At 34.9% G+C, this 12518-nt stretch overlaps 1 protein-coding gene across 4 annotated transcripts in view; it reads right to left on the reverse strand.

The window, feature by feature from the left end:
• Positions 1–1456: 1456 nt before the first annotated feature.
• SNX25 (sorting nexin 25) overlaps positions 1457–12518 on the reverse strand; it is a 121332-nt gene continuing 110270 nt past the window's right edge. Inside the window, exons 16-20 of one of the 4 annotated variants that reach the window (XM_081268903.1) lie at positions 11240–11357; positions 7973–8039; positions 4736–4917; positions 3617–3717; positions 1457–2700 (exon numbers count right to left, since the gene is read on the reverse strand). In XM_081268903.1, coding sequence (XP_081125029.1) covers positions 2620–2700; positions 3617–3717; positions 4736–4917; positions 7973–8039; positions 11240–11357 — 549 coding nt within the window. In that variant the 3' untranslated portion in view covers positions 1457–2619. The remainder of the gene's footprint in view (positions 2701–3616; positions 3718–4735; positions 4918–7972; positions 8040–11239; positions 11358–12518) is intronic. The other 3 variants (XM_081268902.1, XM_081268900.1, XM_081268901.1) reach the window with 3 other exon arrangements.

A 12518-nucleotide genomic window follows, 5' to 3' on the forward strand; every position in this document is an offset into this window, starting at 1 on the left:
GCAAGAGAATCAAAAGTTCGAGGCCAGCCTCAGCAACTTAACAAGGCCCTCAACTTAGCGAGACCCTGTCTGAAAATAAAAAATAAAAAGGGCTGGGGATGTAGCTGGATTTGATCCCATGGGCCAAAATAAAAAAAGTTATATAGCAACTTTTTTGTATAGCAACCTCAAATATATTGTGAAACAAATATGTCAAAATATGTCTTAAAGATACCTTAATTATCCCTTTTTTTGTTAACATAATAAATTAATATGCCTTTATTTTTATAAATCACAACATTCTTTCCATTAGTGGATTTAAACAAGATCTCCTCTTAGTAATGGAAAAATGGAATTAATTACATATGTGACAATCAATCACTAGAACTGTTACACAGCAGAAAATAACCTGCTCTTGTTTTATGCTCTGACTTGCTTGTATTTCTTGAATTCTATTTTGTCTTTAGATAAAGGAAAGAAATTTCAGGAGGAAATTTAGGTCTGTGAGATATCTCGGTCATGTTTTGTATATCAAAAATTATACACTTAAACCATCCTTGAAACTTATTTTCATATCACTACTGAATACTTTGAGATCCCAGTAACACTGTTCAATGTCTCAAGTTCATTACAAGATTTCAAAACATCTCACTTAAATCTTTTCTACAATATAAACTTGGTTTGCAACCTTTAATACCATCCATACAATATTCCTTCAACCATGTGAAGATCCAAATTCCCAACCTATTCTCTTCTCCACACTTAATCTGGTTCCTAAAACTTTTCCTCAAGAATCTTGAAACACGGACTGGTTCTCACTGTGTTGCTCAGGCTGGTCTTAAACTAGGGACATAATAAAGAAGTAAATGCTGAATTCATGGCACATTTAATGAATCTACTATCTTTCTTCATCCCAAAGTAATGACCACTTTTTAAACTGCCATTAAAACATCGACCTCAGAGCTGGAAAAGCACTTGCTTTCCACCCACGGGGCCCTGGATTTGATCTCCAGTACTCAAACAGCCAGCAAAAACGAAGAAACAGGCTTCAGAAAGCCCAAATGTAAGGATATAATGTGTCACATGTGGTACAATGTTATGCCTAAATGTGAACCCAACACAGAATTTAAAAATTCAGTTCACTGTAGTTACCAGAAGGCGGATGACCTGGCACTTACTTACGAACTACTAGTGCCGTAAACAGTGATATGTATATACCTTAACCTGTGAGTAGAGTTAGTCTAACTCAAGTGAGCTGAGGCTTCTAGAATATTACTCTAAAACACAACAAAAGAAACTTCTGTAAGACCCATTATAGCTGATATCATGTGAAAAAATAAGAATTATTAATAAATGTTGAGATATCAAAACTTTTTTGTCATTTGCAGTATAAACTTAACTACAGTTTAAATGATCACAGGACAGACATTTTCAGTTACTGTGTTATATGAGTTCTTTGGGTTTAGCAATCTCATGTTACTTCTCACCCCTGGATGTATTTTAAATGTTCTTTTCAACATCCCTTTGAAGGATAATTCTTATGTTGTAAGTAGCCAACTTTGGGTTTTCCTGAAATGTCAAATATTTTCATTTGAAAAAAAGGATCAAAGAGATTAATTAGAAGAGTCTCAGAGATAAAATCTAGTGTACTAGGTTTCAATCATTTATCTTTCAGAACTTGTTTCTTATTTTATGGATTTAAACTGAACTTGTACCTTTTTGTTTGTTTTCAATAGTTCTAAAGATTAGGGAGAAGACATTTTATTATCACTCCCTAATAGATGATGAAGCCCAAGAAAATTGATTGATTAAATCAAACAAAATATGTACTCTGAATCTCCCCTAAAGCCCTGCTGTAGTTCATAAGATTTGATGATTATCAGGCTCCTAAACTCCTTGAAGGAACTTCACTCCTGTCTCTATCTTAATTGCCTCCAAGGTTCAGCTCACATCTTACCTCCCTAATGCCTCATTTAAAACACTAATTTGGCTCTTTTTATGAATTGTAAGTCATAGGTTTCACATTAATTCTGTGTCTAGAAAAAAAGGCACTCAATAAATATGTAGACTGCCCCACATGTTTCAATCTCTCTGAGATATGCATCTTAAATATAAAGCACTGTGATTCATTTTTTATATTTTATTGCTTCAAATGCTTCAAACTATGGGAAATCTTTGGTAAAAATAAAGACAATAAAATTTTCACAATAACTTTACACAAAGCATTGCACAACAATGTTCTTCAGTACACATGAAATAACATAGGAATGTTCAGAATCCTCAGTGAGGAAATTAACTGTACAATATTCATAGTTCATTTTAAAACAAAATTGTTTTCATAAATATTTAAAATATTTCCTAGCTTCTTATCACATATTAACATTTGTATTTCAATCAGTATTGTTGAACTTTTGAAAGTATTTTTATTACTTAAAAATTAATAAACAGATTTTCTTTTTTCCCTGTTGCCTACCATAGCATCAAGACCCCTCCCCCCAATTCTGCTTGCTTCACATAAAACTAAAGGGAGGTAACGAAAATAAAAATCAATATGTTCTCAGTCAGACCCTCTGTGGAAAAGAGGAAAATGTTTCATGTCTATTATTACAGACATTTCTCTGGTGGTTTATTTGTGCAGTCTCAAACTCGACCAGCTTTAAGTTGATCTAAATGAGTTTTCAGCTCAGGACACAGTTCAATAAGCAGCAACTCCATCAACACCTGTACCGAGAAAGAAGGGGAAAAAGTAGAAAGGTATGTTTTTACTCCAAGGGTTTCCTCAAAATAAACATCTATGTCTTAAGAGAAAAGTCTAAGTTTAATTCTGAGATTATTCTCAGTAAACAAGTGACTCTCAAACAAAAGGAATTAATATTATATAAACTTGATTATTTTATGACTTATTAACCATGTCAAATAAATCAACAATATTTAATGTTGGTAATAGTGACTGGTCAAAATTCGATTTACTGAAGTTAAGAAAACAGAGGAGTTGGGAGGGAGAGCAAGGGAGGAAGATTACCTCAGATAGGGAATAGGGGTGGGAGGGAAAGGGAGGGAGAAGGGGAATAGCATGGATGGTGGAAGGAGATCCTCATCATTATACAAAATACATGTATGAAGATGTGAATTGGGTGTCAACATACTTTATATACAATCGGAGATATGATAAATTGTGGTATAAAGGTGTATTAAGAATTGTAATGCAAAAAAATAATAAGAGATCTCATGTATAATGGCATAAAAATTCTGCGTGAACATACTTTATATACAGAGTTATGAAAAATGGTGTTGTGAATGGATAATTGTTTGTAATGCATTCCACTATTGTCATGTATGTAAGAAATTTTAAAAGTTAAAAAAAAGAAAAAGAAAACAGAGGAGGCAGAAATATTGCATCAAAAGTCAGGAGAGACAGCTAGAATATAAGGCTGAGAATGCTGTATGCACTGGGGGGCACTTTTATTCTTTTTCACCAAATGAAGAGATAGAAACAAAAATGAAGCAGAAAACATGGGTTGAGAGTTAGAAGGAAGAAGAAATAGAATGTAATGGATTAAAATCTACTCCAATATGTGAACAGAAATATAAAATCCAAGAAGTGCTTAGTTTCTCTGGCAGGCTTTAATTTACTCACATATAACAGATGCTTATTGGCTCTTGTTTCTTGCAGTGCCTTGAATATTTTTATTATACCATGGCGGGCATTTTGTTGTCCAACAAGGCTCTGGAGTGTATCTGAAAAATTAAGTATTTTTTTAAAAAAATTTTTGCAGTGCTGGGGATTGAACCCAGGGTTTTGTGTATGCTAGGTAACTACTCTACCATTAAGCTACATGGCCAGCCCTGAAAAACTAAGTTTTGATTCTGTGTTGCTATTGATAATGTGCACAATGAATATATCACATGATACATACATAGTAAACAAAGGCACTGAAGCATTAGGAATGGTCAGTTCTCTCAAATATTTAAAAAAAGTTTATTTAGAATTTTCAATATAAGGCATTTATAAAAAAAACTACAGTTTAAATAATTAAAATCAATATATTTTTAATACTACTAAAATTTTACAGTACACTTTATCCTGACCTCTACTAAAGCACAAAATTTACTATTTGCTTTAAAACATTTCTCTAGTTAAAACTTAAGATTCTCAGTATGAATTAACAAATGACAAAAAATGGCTTTTAAAAGTACAATAATGTTTTAAAAATTGTAAATAATGTTTCCTGAGAGATATAAATAAAAAACATCTTTTGTTGTTTTTAAAATTTTTTTTAGTCATCAATGGATCTTTATGTTTTTACTTATTTATATGTAGTGCTGAGGATCGAACCCAGTCCCTCACACATATGAGGCAAGCACTCCGCCACTGAACTACAGCCATAGCCTCATGAAGAAGATCTTAACAGCAATGAGGGTCTCCCTTCATTTCCATGCAATTTCCCTTTTCTCTCCCTTTCCCTCCCATCTCATGTCTCTGTTTAATGTTAATCTTTTCTTCCTACTCTTCCTCCCTGCTCTGTTCATAGTTGCTCTCATTATATCAAAGAAGACATTTGGTATTTGTTTTTTAGGGATTGGCTAGCTTCACTAAGCATAATCTGCTCTAGTGCCAGTATGAAATATGATATGTCAAGAGCTTTGTAATGTTGTGAACAACCAATAAAAAAAAATAATAAAAAAAAGAAGATCTTAACAGGGCTCACATTCCCTTTTTATCTCTAAACTCTCAGGTTGAGATCCCAGGCCTCACCTGGAATGTTTTCAAGTAGCTTTTGCTGTGCTCTCTGTTTTGTTTCCTGACTTTGTGCTTTGCTTCTGATTGTGGTTGGTGGTGCCAATTTCCCATTTGGCCAAAAAGCATCCCGGAAAACACTGATGTAGTAAACCAACATCTGCTCACTGAAAATCCAGTTCACTGTGTCCCGGATTTGTCTTTTAAGAGAAAGAAGAATGTTTGCATGAAGTTTTTAAAAATTTTACACTCAGTTCTCAAAAGGCATTCATTAATGGATAGGTTAAGATACAGTTTGATCTAAATGTTTGATGAATGAACTGGGAATTCCATCTTTAAATCCTGGCCATGAATGTTATTTTTAATTTGCATGACCACTCATTGTTGATTTCTTATCTTCTTATCTGTATAGATAATAATTGAAAAATTTGTTTTTTGAAGCTTATGACTAACTGTGCATAACACTATGCACTAATTTCTCCATGAAGCATTATAAACTGAAAACATAAGTTCCCTTTTAAGATGGTTAAAAGTGGACTGCAAAACCTCCTTGTGTCCCTGAAGTCCTGGAGGAGAACAAGCTTGTTCACTAGTTCTCTCTAAGGGTTACTAGGGCAGATAACACCAGGCAGGATGCTTCAACCCAGAGGAAGCATCTCACATGCTCAGAGCAAGGGAAAAGATTATCTCTTTCAAAAATATAATACCATCCAGCAAACTGCAAATTTCCATAGGAATAAAAATTGGGCAGATGTTTGACTTGCAGTTATACATAAATGGTTTTTATCTGGTTACACTGGTCTTCCACCCAGCCTTATTTCAGTAGTCAAATTTTAACCGGCTACAGAGGCAAGTAAACAAAGTTCAGAGCGCCCAGAAATAGTAGTGATGTTGGGAGGAGAAAGCTTCTATTGAGATGGGAAAAAGTATCATCTTAGACTATTAGTGCCAGAAAAACCTAACTTCAAATTTGATTCATGAACAATAATAAATCATAAAGCTCTTAAGGAATCTGACTTTCTAACCAGATTTTTAAGTGAATAACATGAGGGTTTCAGAAATGCTATTGAAATACATGTTTCAAGCCTAGTAGTTCTTTCCACATGGTAGTCAATCACTATTGAATGAAGGTCTAGACTCTACTGTGAGTCAAACTGCAATGAATTCTATTTGAAACTGTACATCTATATTGCTTTTTAAACTGTGCAATTTAAATCTAGACCAAGTAAAACAATTTTGTTAATTAATTTAGTGGCACTCCTGCCTTCAGAAAGAATCTGCTGACTTACCTCCTTACCTTCCTAAAACAATCTCTATCATGCCAGCATTGCGTTTTCTGTAGTTTTCTTTTGGGTTAATCACTAGCACTCCATGAAGAAATGAAGTAAAAACTTCAATTTACAACTTAAAATTCAGTGACCCTTACTAAAGGACATCACCTATGCATTTTTGTCAATTTAGGTCTGATTTTTCTATGAGCCAAGACCTGGAAGAAACTTCGTAAGCTTCTAGTATATGAGACCACGATTGGTACATGACAAGAGGCCTAGCCTGCATTGCTGCATAATTTTATTATGTATTATCATCTGCTAAAGGCAAAAATAGCAAAGTGCCAGGTGCTCCATAAGTCTCTCTCTGATAAAAGATCACTGAAATTTTTCTACAAGTCTCTCCTATCTTCTTGAAAATAATTGCCAAATGTATTCACCACTCACAAACTACAGCAGATCATTTTATAATTAAGAGCCAATATCATAAAAAGGAGCAAGGAAAAGTATAGATGATTTGTTGAAACTGACTAGAAAAATAAATTAGAAAAATCTCAAGTACTGAGAAAAATCAGGTCATTCTGGAAATTTCTTTATTTGACGCTTGTCAACACCAGAATTAAGAGGTTTGCTTTAGACTGAAACGGTAAGTAAAAGGGGTCATTTTTCTGATTAAAACAAAAGCCTATGATTCTAGGTCACCTAAACAAGGCCTGAATGCAACTTAAACTACTTTTTAAAAAATCTTAGAAATAAAAGAAGTAAACTTTTGTTTATGACCACAAGGAAAACATATTCTATTTGAAAATTAGTACAAAAGAGCAACAAATTTTCTTTGTTTCCTATAAAAATTTATAACTCTGTATGGTAAAGCTATTATGTTAACCTCACGTAAATATTTAACAATAAATTAACCTTTCATATGGGAAAACCTGACAATTTCATATTAAAATGTATTTTATCATACAAAAAAAGTGACTTTTTATTTCACATGCCTATTCCGCAGGAAGTCATAATGCTTATCTTCTGAAGAGTTTTGAATATGGAATTACTATTTAAAAGATTTTTATAATAGCAGTTCCAAATTTCAGGCCTAGAGGCTCTTGAGACATAGCTGAGTGAGCAGGCACAGGCCAGGAGGCCAAGCTGTGTTTGCTGACCAGTCTGGTAATCTCATATAACTTACATGATTTCTTAGATTCTGTTTCCTCACTGATAAAATGAGGAGTTAGACTAATCTTTGAGACCCCCTTCAGAACTGAACCTACCTAATAATTTCAATTTGACTTCTAGTGACTGCATGATTTTGCAGTTATTAAAAATTCCAATAATTTCCTAGAAACTAATATTATTGATAATGAGTTTTTGGTAACAGACCCAGGGTTTTCATAAATAAGTGGCCAAAATGTGGATCACTTTTTATGAAACTTAGAAAGATGTAAACATATATATAAGTATGTATACATACATATGTATGTGGATAATGTAACTTAGTTTAGAATTTACATATGGCCTAGATAGACCCATATACCCCCACCATGGATAATAGATGTTAACAAGAAGGACTGACATGTTAATGCTATCTTAACTCTAAAAAAGTTAATACACAGTTTTATTTCCCTCTAAGAAAATACTTGCCATATAATGCCCATCCTACTTTCATTATGGCTTAGTGTCTAAACCTTGGTCTAATTCAATTACTATTGTATGACAGTAACTAGTCATCCTGATCAAAAAGGAGCTCTGTAGAACCCAATCCTCTGACCACTTCAGTCAGAATACTGATACTAACTCAAGCTTTTATCATCAAATTCACCATGCTTTCTGCAAGAGAAATTCAGATATTTTCTTCCCTATTCAATTTTAGAATCATATCAGAAACATAAAATAAGAGAAAAATACTTATAGTTAAATCATCAGGTGGGTACTATACTGTACGGTACTTGGACTATTCAGTAGGGCATAGTGTTAATTTTGTAACACTCACTTGTTGATGGTTCTTCCAAAAGTGACCTGAACGAGAGCAATTAATGTTCTTCTCACCCATTTAAACACTAAAATATAAATCAAAGGAAAACTCATCATAAGATATCACAATGAAGACATTTTCATAGCTGTACAAAGCATAAAAATCTTACCACTTAATTCAACTGTAGACCTGATACCTATGCTTTCTGCAGAATTTGGATCTAGCTTACCAAACTTCTGCTCAAGAAAACTCTAAGCTTTCATTTTTCACTAAGCACCTAATGAGAAGAAACCTAAGAGTTTTTGTAGCTCTCGATGGCTTCAGAAGAGCTAGGTTAGCAGGGACAAACAGTACTTTACTTCCTGTGTTTATGAATACTGGCAAAAATGCCTGTTCCTTAGCAGACAGTGTGATTTCTACTGCAGATTTCTGACTGGATAGCTGAACAAAATTTGCTAATACATGGCTCTGAATGAGAAACATCTGTAGTAAAAAGTGACAAATATTGTGAAATATTAATGAAGTGACAGTTTTAACTGCTCGCATTTGAGTAGTAGTTTGTATATTGTGTATTTTATATATTTTACATGTTTGGGGGAAGAATCATGAACTGTAAAGAGTGAGGGTCCTGAATGGGATGGGGATTCTGTAATCTCCTGTGCTGCCTCTGAGAGCAGCTGAGTATATATCTCCTTTTCTGAACCTTCTGAACCTCATTTTTTCCATCTAAAGAAGGAAAGAATTAGTGTTAACTTTTTTACTTGCTCTGAGGTGGTTTTTTTTTTGTATGTGAAGGGCCTAAACTTTTCTTATTAACATAGAGATATATTTTATAGGTGAAGAAAAATGTTATGAGAATATATTACATCCACCAATTGGAATATAAACTACATTTTTCATTTGTAATGTTTACCTCCAGCTACTGTGATGTTTGGCTACTGACACATGAGGAAATGAGAAATTCAGACTTGGCTATAATGGAGCCACAAGTACAGGCCTCCTGTACCCAGCAAGAAAACCTAAAGGACTAAATCACACATGCCTTTGCCCAAGGGCAGCCACACGAGTAAATACAGACCTGCCTCTAGACTAAAACATTCTGAAGTCCTTTCAAATTTTTCTTGAATGGCTCTAAATGTCCAGTTAAAGTAGTATTAATCCTCTAGGAAAAAGTCAAGTATGAGAGTCAGAACCAGGTCTCAGAAATGCCTTAAGCTTCTTCATGGAATTTGCTGGAAGGTTACCAAGCATGTAGACTTGTTCAAGTTAGGGTGGCATTCAGGCTGGGATGAGCATTTCTGTCAGAGATGATAACTTCAGGCTGCCTTTCTAGGGCAGAAAAGAGGTAGCTCTACTCAGAGGGTGTGAGCACAGTGCAGCTCTAGAAGGAATGCCTGCAGAGTGGCTATAGAGAAGGCTGTATTACTGGCTCCTTTTTGTATACTGAACAAGAGCAGGAACCAAAACTGCTTTTGTTAAATATTCTCTCTCATCACTGATATTTTCTTTGTCTACTACTATTTCTTATCCTTCTCCAGTCCCCAACCACCCCCATAACAAAACAGTCCATGTCTCCTTTCAAGGTTTCATTTGTTCAAAGCTACAGAAGCAGCTGCAGCAGCACAAGGATTTTGCTGATGGCAAATATATCACATCTCATTATAAAGGATGTTCTATTTATTCCCCTCTGAAATGTCACTAGCAAAACCAAATGTACTTCTGAGCAGGCATTTGATGGAGAGTGTGCAGGATACAAAGAGCATTTTGAGCCCTACTAATCTCTCTGCACCTATCAAAAAGAACACACCAACAATGGCTTGTATAGTGTGTCCTCATTCTTATACCTCCAATGGGAAACTGGGAGGATTCATGGCTTCATATGCAGATTTCAATGAGGGAGAGTTAGACTTTGGATTGAGCACTATTTTTTTTCTATACTGAATCAAGTTAAACATCAGTGTACATCTCTTTTTCTATAGATACATTATGATAAACATCAATGTAACCTTTAAAGTATCTAAAATATGGAAGGACTATAGACAGTTTATTTGAAGGAATATCATTTGGGCATTAAAAATTCCTATCTCATGGATATTTCTCTTTTTTAAAAATATATTTTTAATTGAAGATGGACACAATACCTTTATTTATTTATTTTTATGTGATGCTGAGGATTGAACCCAGTGCCTCTCATGTGCTGAACAAGCACTCTACCACTGAGCCACAACCCCTGCCCTGGATATTTCTTAAGTAACTACCTTGTCCATCCCCCACCTCTAAAGTTATCTTAGTTCTAATTTTTGTTAATTAAATTATGCTAAAATGAACCTCTTTACATATAAATCTCTGCCTTTAATGTAGAAATAAATTTCATCTATTGCTTAATGTAAATTACATTTTTGGATTCCTGTTAGTATAAATTCACTGAAGGCAGAATCTCTACATTTTTGTTTCTCTATATGCACTCAAAGGGAGAGTGATTAAAATTATATATCTTCTTAGCTTAGACTTAGGAGAAGAAAAAGTCTAATGATCAAAGATAATTCTGGCGCTTAAAATTTTCTTGCCTATTTACTCAATAGTGCATGCATCTGGGCATTTTTACTGATTATCTATTATGGATAAGACATTGTGGATGCTGAGGATTAAAAGACACATGATGTACTCAAATTTATAACAGAGCTTTTTCATTTGCTAAGAATTTTTAAGTGACATGTTTAGGAACAAATGTAGGACCAACTTTGCCTCCAGGGAAAAAATGCTAATCTGAGTATATAGAGCTGTTGTGTCTTCTAAGTATATCTCCTTCAGAATCACTAGGGTGGGATTTCTCAGCCTCAGCATTAGTCATTATGGACAGGCTAACTCTGTTGGGGGTGCTGTCCTGTGCACTGTAGGATATTCAGGAACATCCCTGGCCTCTACACACCAGACACCAGCAGTACTCCCCACCCTAAGTTGTGACAACCAAAAATGTCTCCAGACATCACCAAATGTCTCCACTCCCTACATTGAGAATTACTGCTCTAAAGGAAGAAAGGAGGCCAAAAAATAGGTCCAAAAAATATGTCCCTGGCCACATGCTATACTAGCATCAAAACTGCACCTTTAGCCAAGATTATTTATTATTCTTCTATGCAAAATAGTTTTGTATAATAATTTTTAGTAATATGGCAATAAATACATGAATATAAATACATATCTAACGTACTTCAGAAATAAGGAGACATTAAATTAGTCCCACTTAATCAGTAAATAATACTAAATAATAACAAAGAGGCTTACTTCCTCGAAGTTCAAAAATCTCCCCAATTAACATGAAACATGGTTCAGCCAAGGCATCTTTCTTCCCATCCACATCATCACCATAATCTGACAGGTCACTGTCCTCCTCCGTCTCCTCCTAGGGGTACAGCAAAGCCACGGGAAGCAGGTCACTTATCCAAGAAAATTACAGAGTTGTTGTTGTTCTTCAAATATAAATTCCAAACTATTTGCTCATGTTTTAGCTTCATAAAATCCCTCAACTTTTACACAAAAATCTATCTATTTTTCAATGTGGAGGACAAAAATCTGTCTGACCTCAGGGAAAAGTAAGATTCCAAAGCCTAATTCAAAGTTTAAAATAAGCTAATTAAAAAAACATTCAATGGTATTAATAATCAGTGAATTCACAGGCAATTTAGAGTTTTCTAAAAATAAAACCATTTTGAGTTTTAAAAGTAAAGTTTGACAAATAATTTTACATTCACTGCTTTTTTTAAAATACGTGAATTTTAAAGTAATGCAGTTATTTTTTAAAACTCTGCTTCAAGCTTTTATTCTGTACTTCAGCTATTCTCATTTTCTGATCTGCATGTCAGCAAGTTTCAGTTCAAAATTTCTTATGTCAGGCACCAGGCTAGTGAAAATGAATGCAATGTGGATCCAGACTTTTCTTGGCCAACAGCCCACTGGAGAGACTGACACATACACAGGCAGCTATTTTCACCAGATTGGATGAAGTATTATTACAGACATTCAAACACCAGCCAGTGTGAGGACAGCCGAGGAAGTCATTCTCATGTCTGCATGGAGGAAAAAGCCCAAGTCGTGGAACCAAGTAGGCGACAGGACTTTGGACCACATCAGGAGAGCAGAGGAAAAGACTGAGGAGAATTTCTGGAAGAAGGAGGAGTTCTCTAAAAACAGCTTGGCAGAATTCCAGCAACAACGAATGCTTCAAAGATGTGGGAGGAAGGTGAACAGTAGAGGAAGCTACTGACCCCTTCAGATAGTGCCTTCAGAGTGCTTAAGCCATTCTAAGAGGTTCTGGCATAAAAGGGAGGTAACGGAGGTAAACTAGCCAAGTCTAGACAGATGAAGGAAAGAGGTGGGACAGTAGCTGGGGAGGGAGGCAGGTCCATAGACCTGAACAGAGGTGTGGGTATGTTCTATGGGACACATAGGGATCTCCTGGCTCACAGGTGGTAAAGCCATGTGCACATTTTCATGGCCAGTTCCTCTATGCAAACCCATTAAGCCAATCCTGGTGAAGAGGCATGGCATTTGCCAATGGACTAAG

The sequence above is a fragment of the Spermophilus citellus genome, assembly GCF_964194105.1.
Source record: "Spermophilus citellus genome assembly, chromosome: 16".
NCBI classification, from domain to species: Eukaryota; Metazoa; Chordata; class Mammalia; order Rodentia; family Sciuridae; genus Spermophilus; species Spermophilus citellus.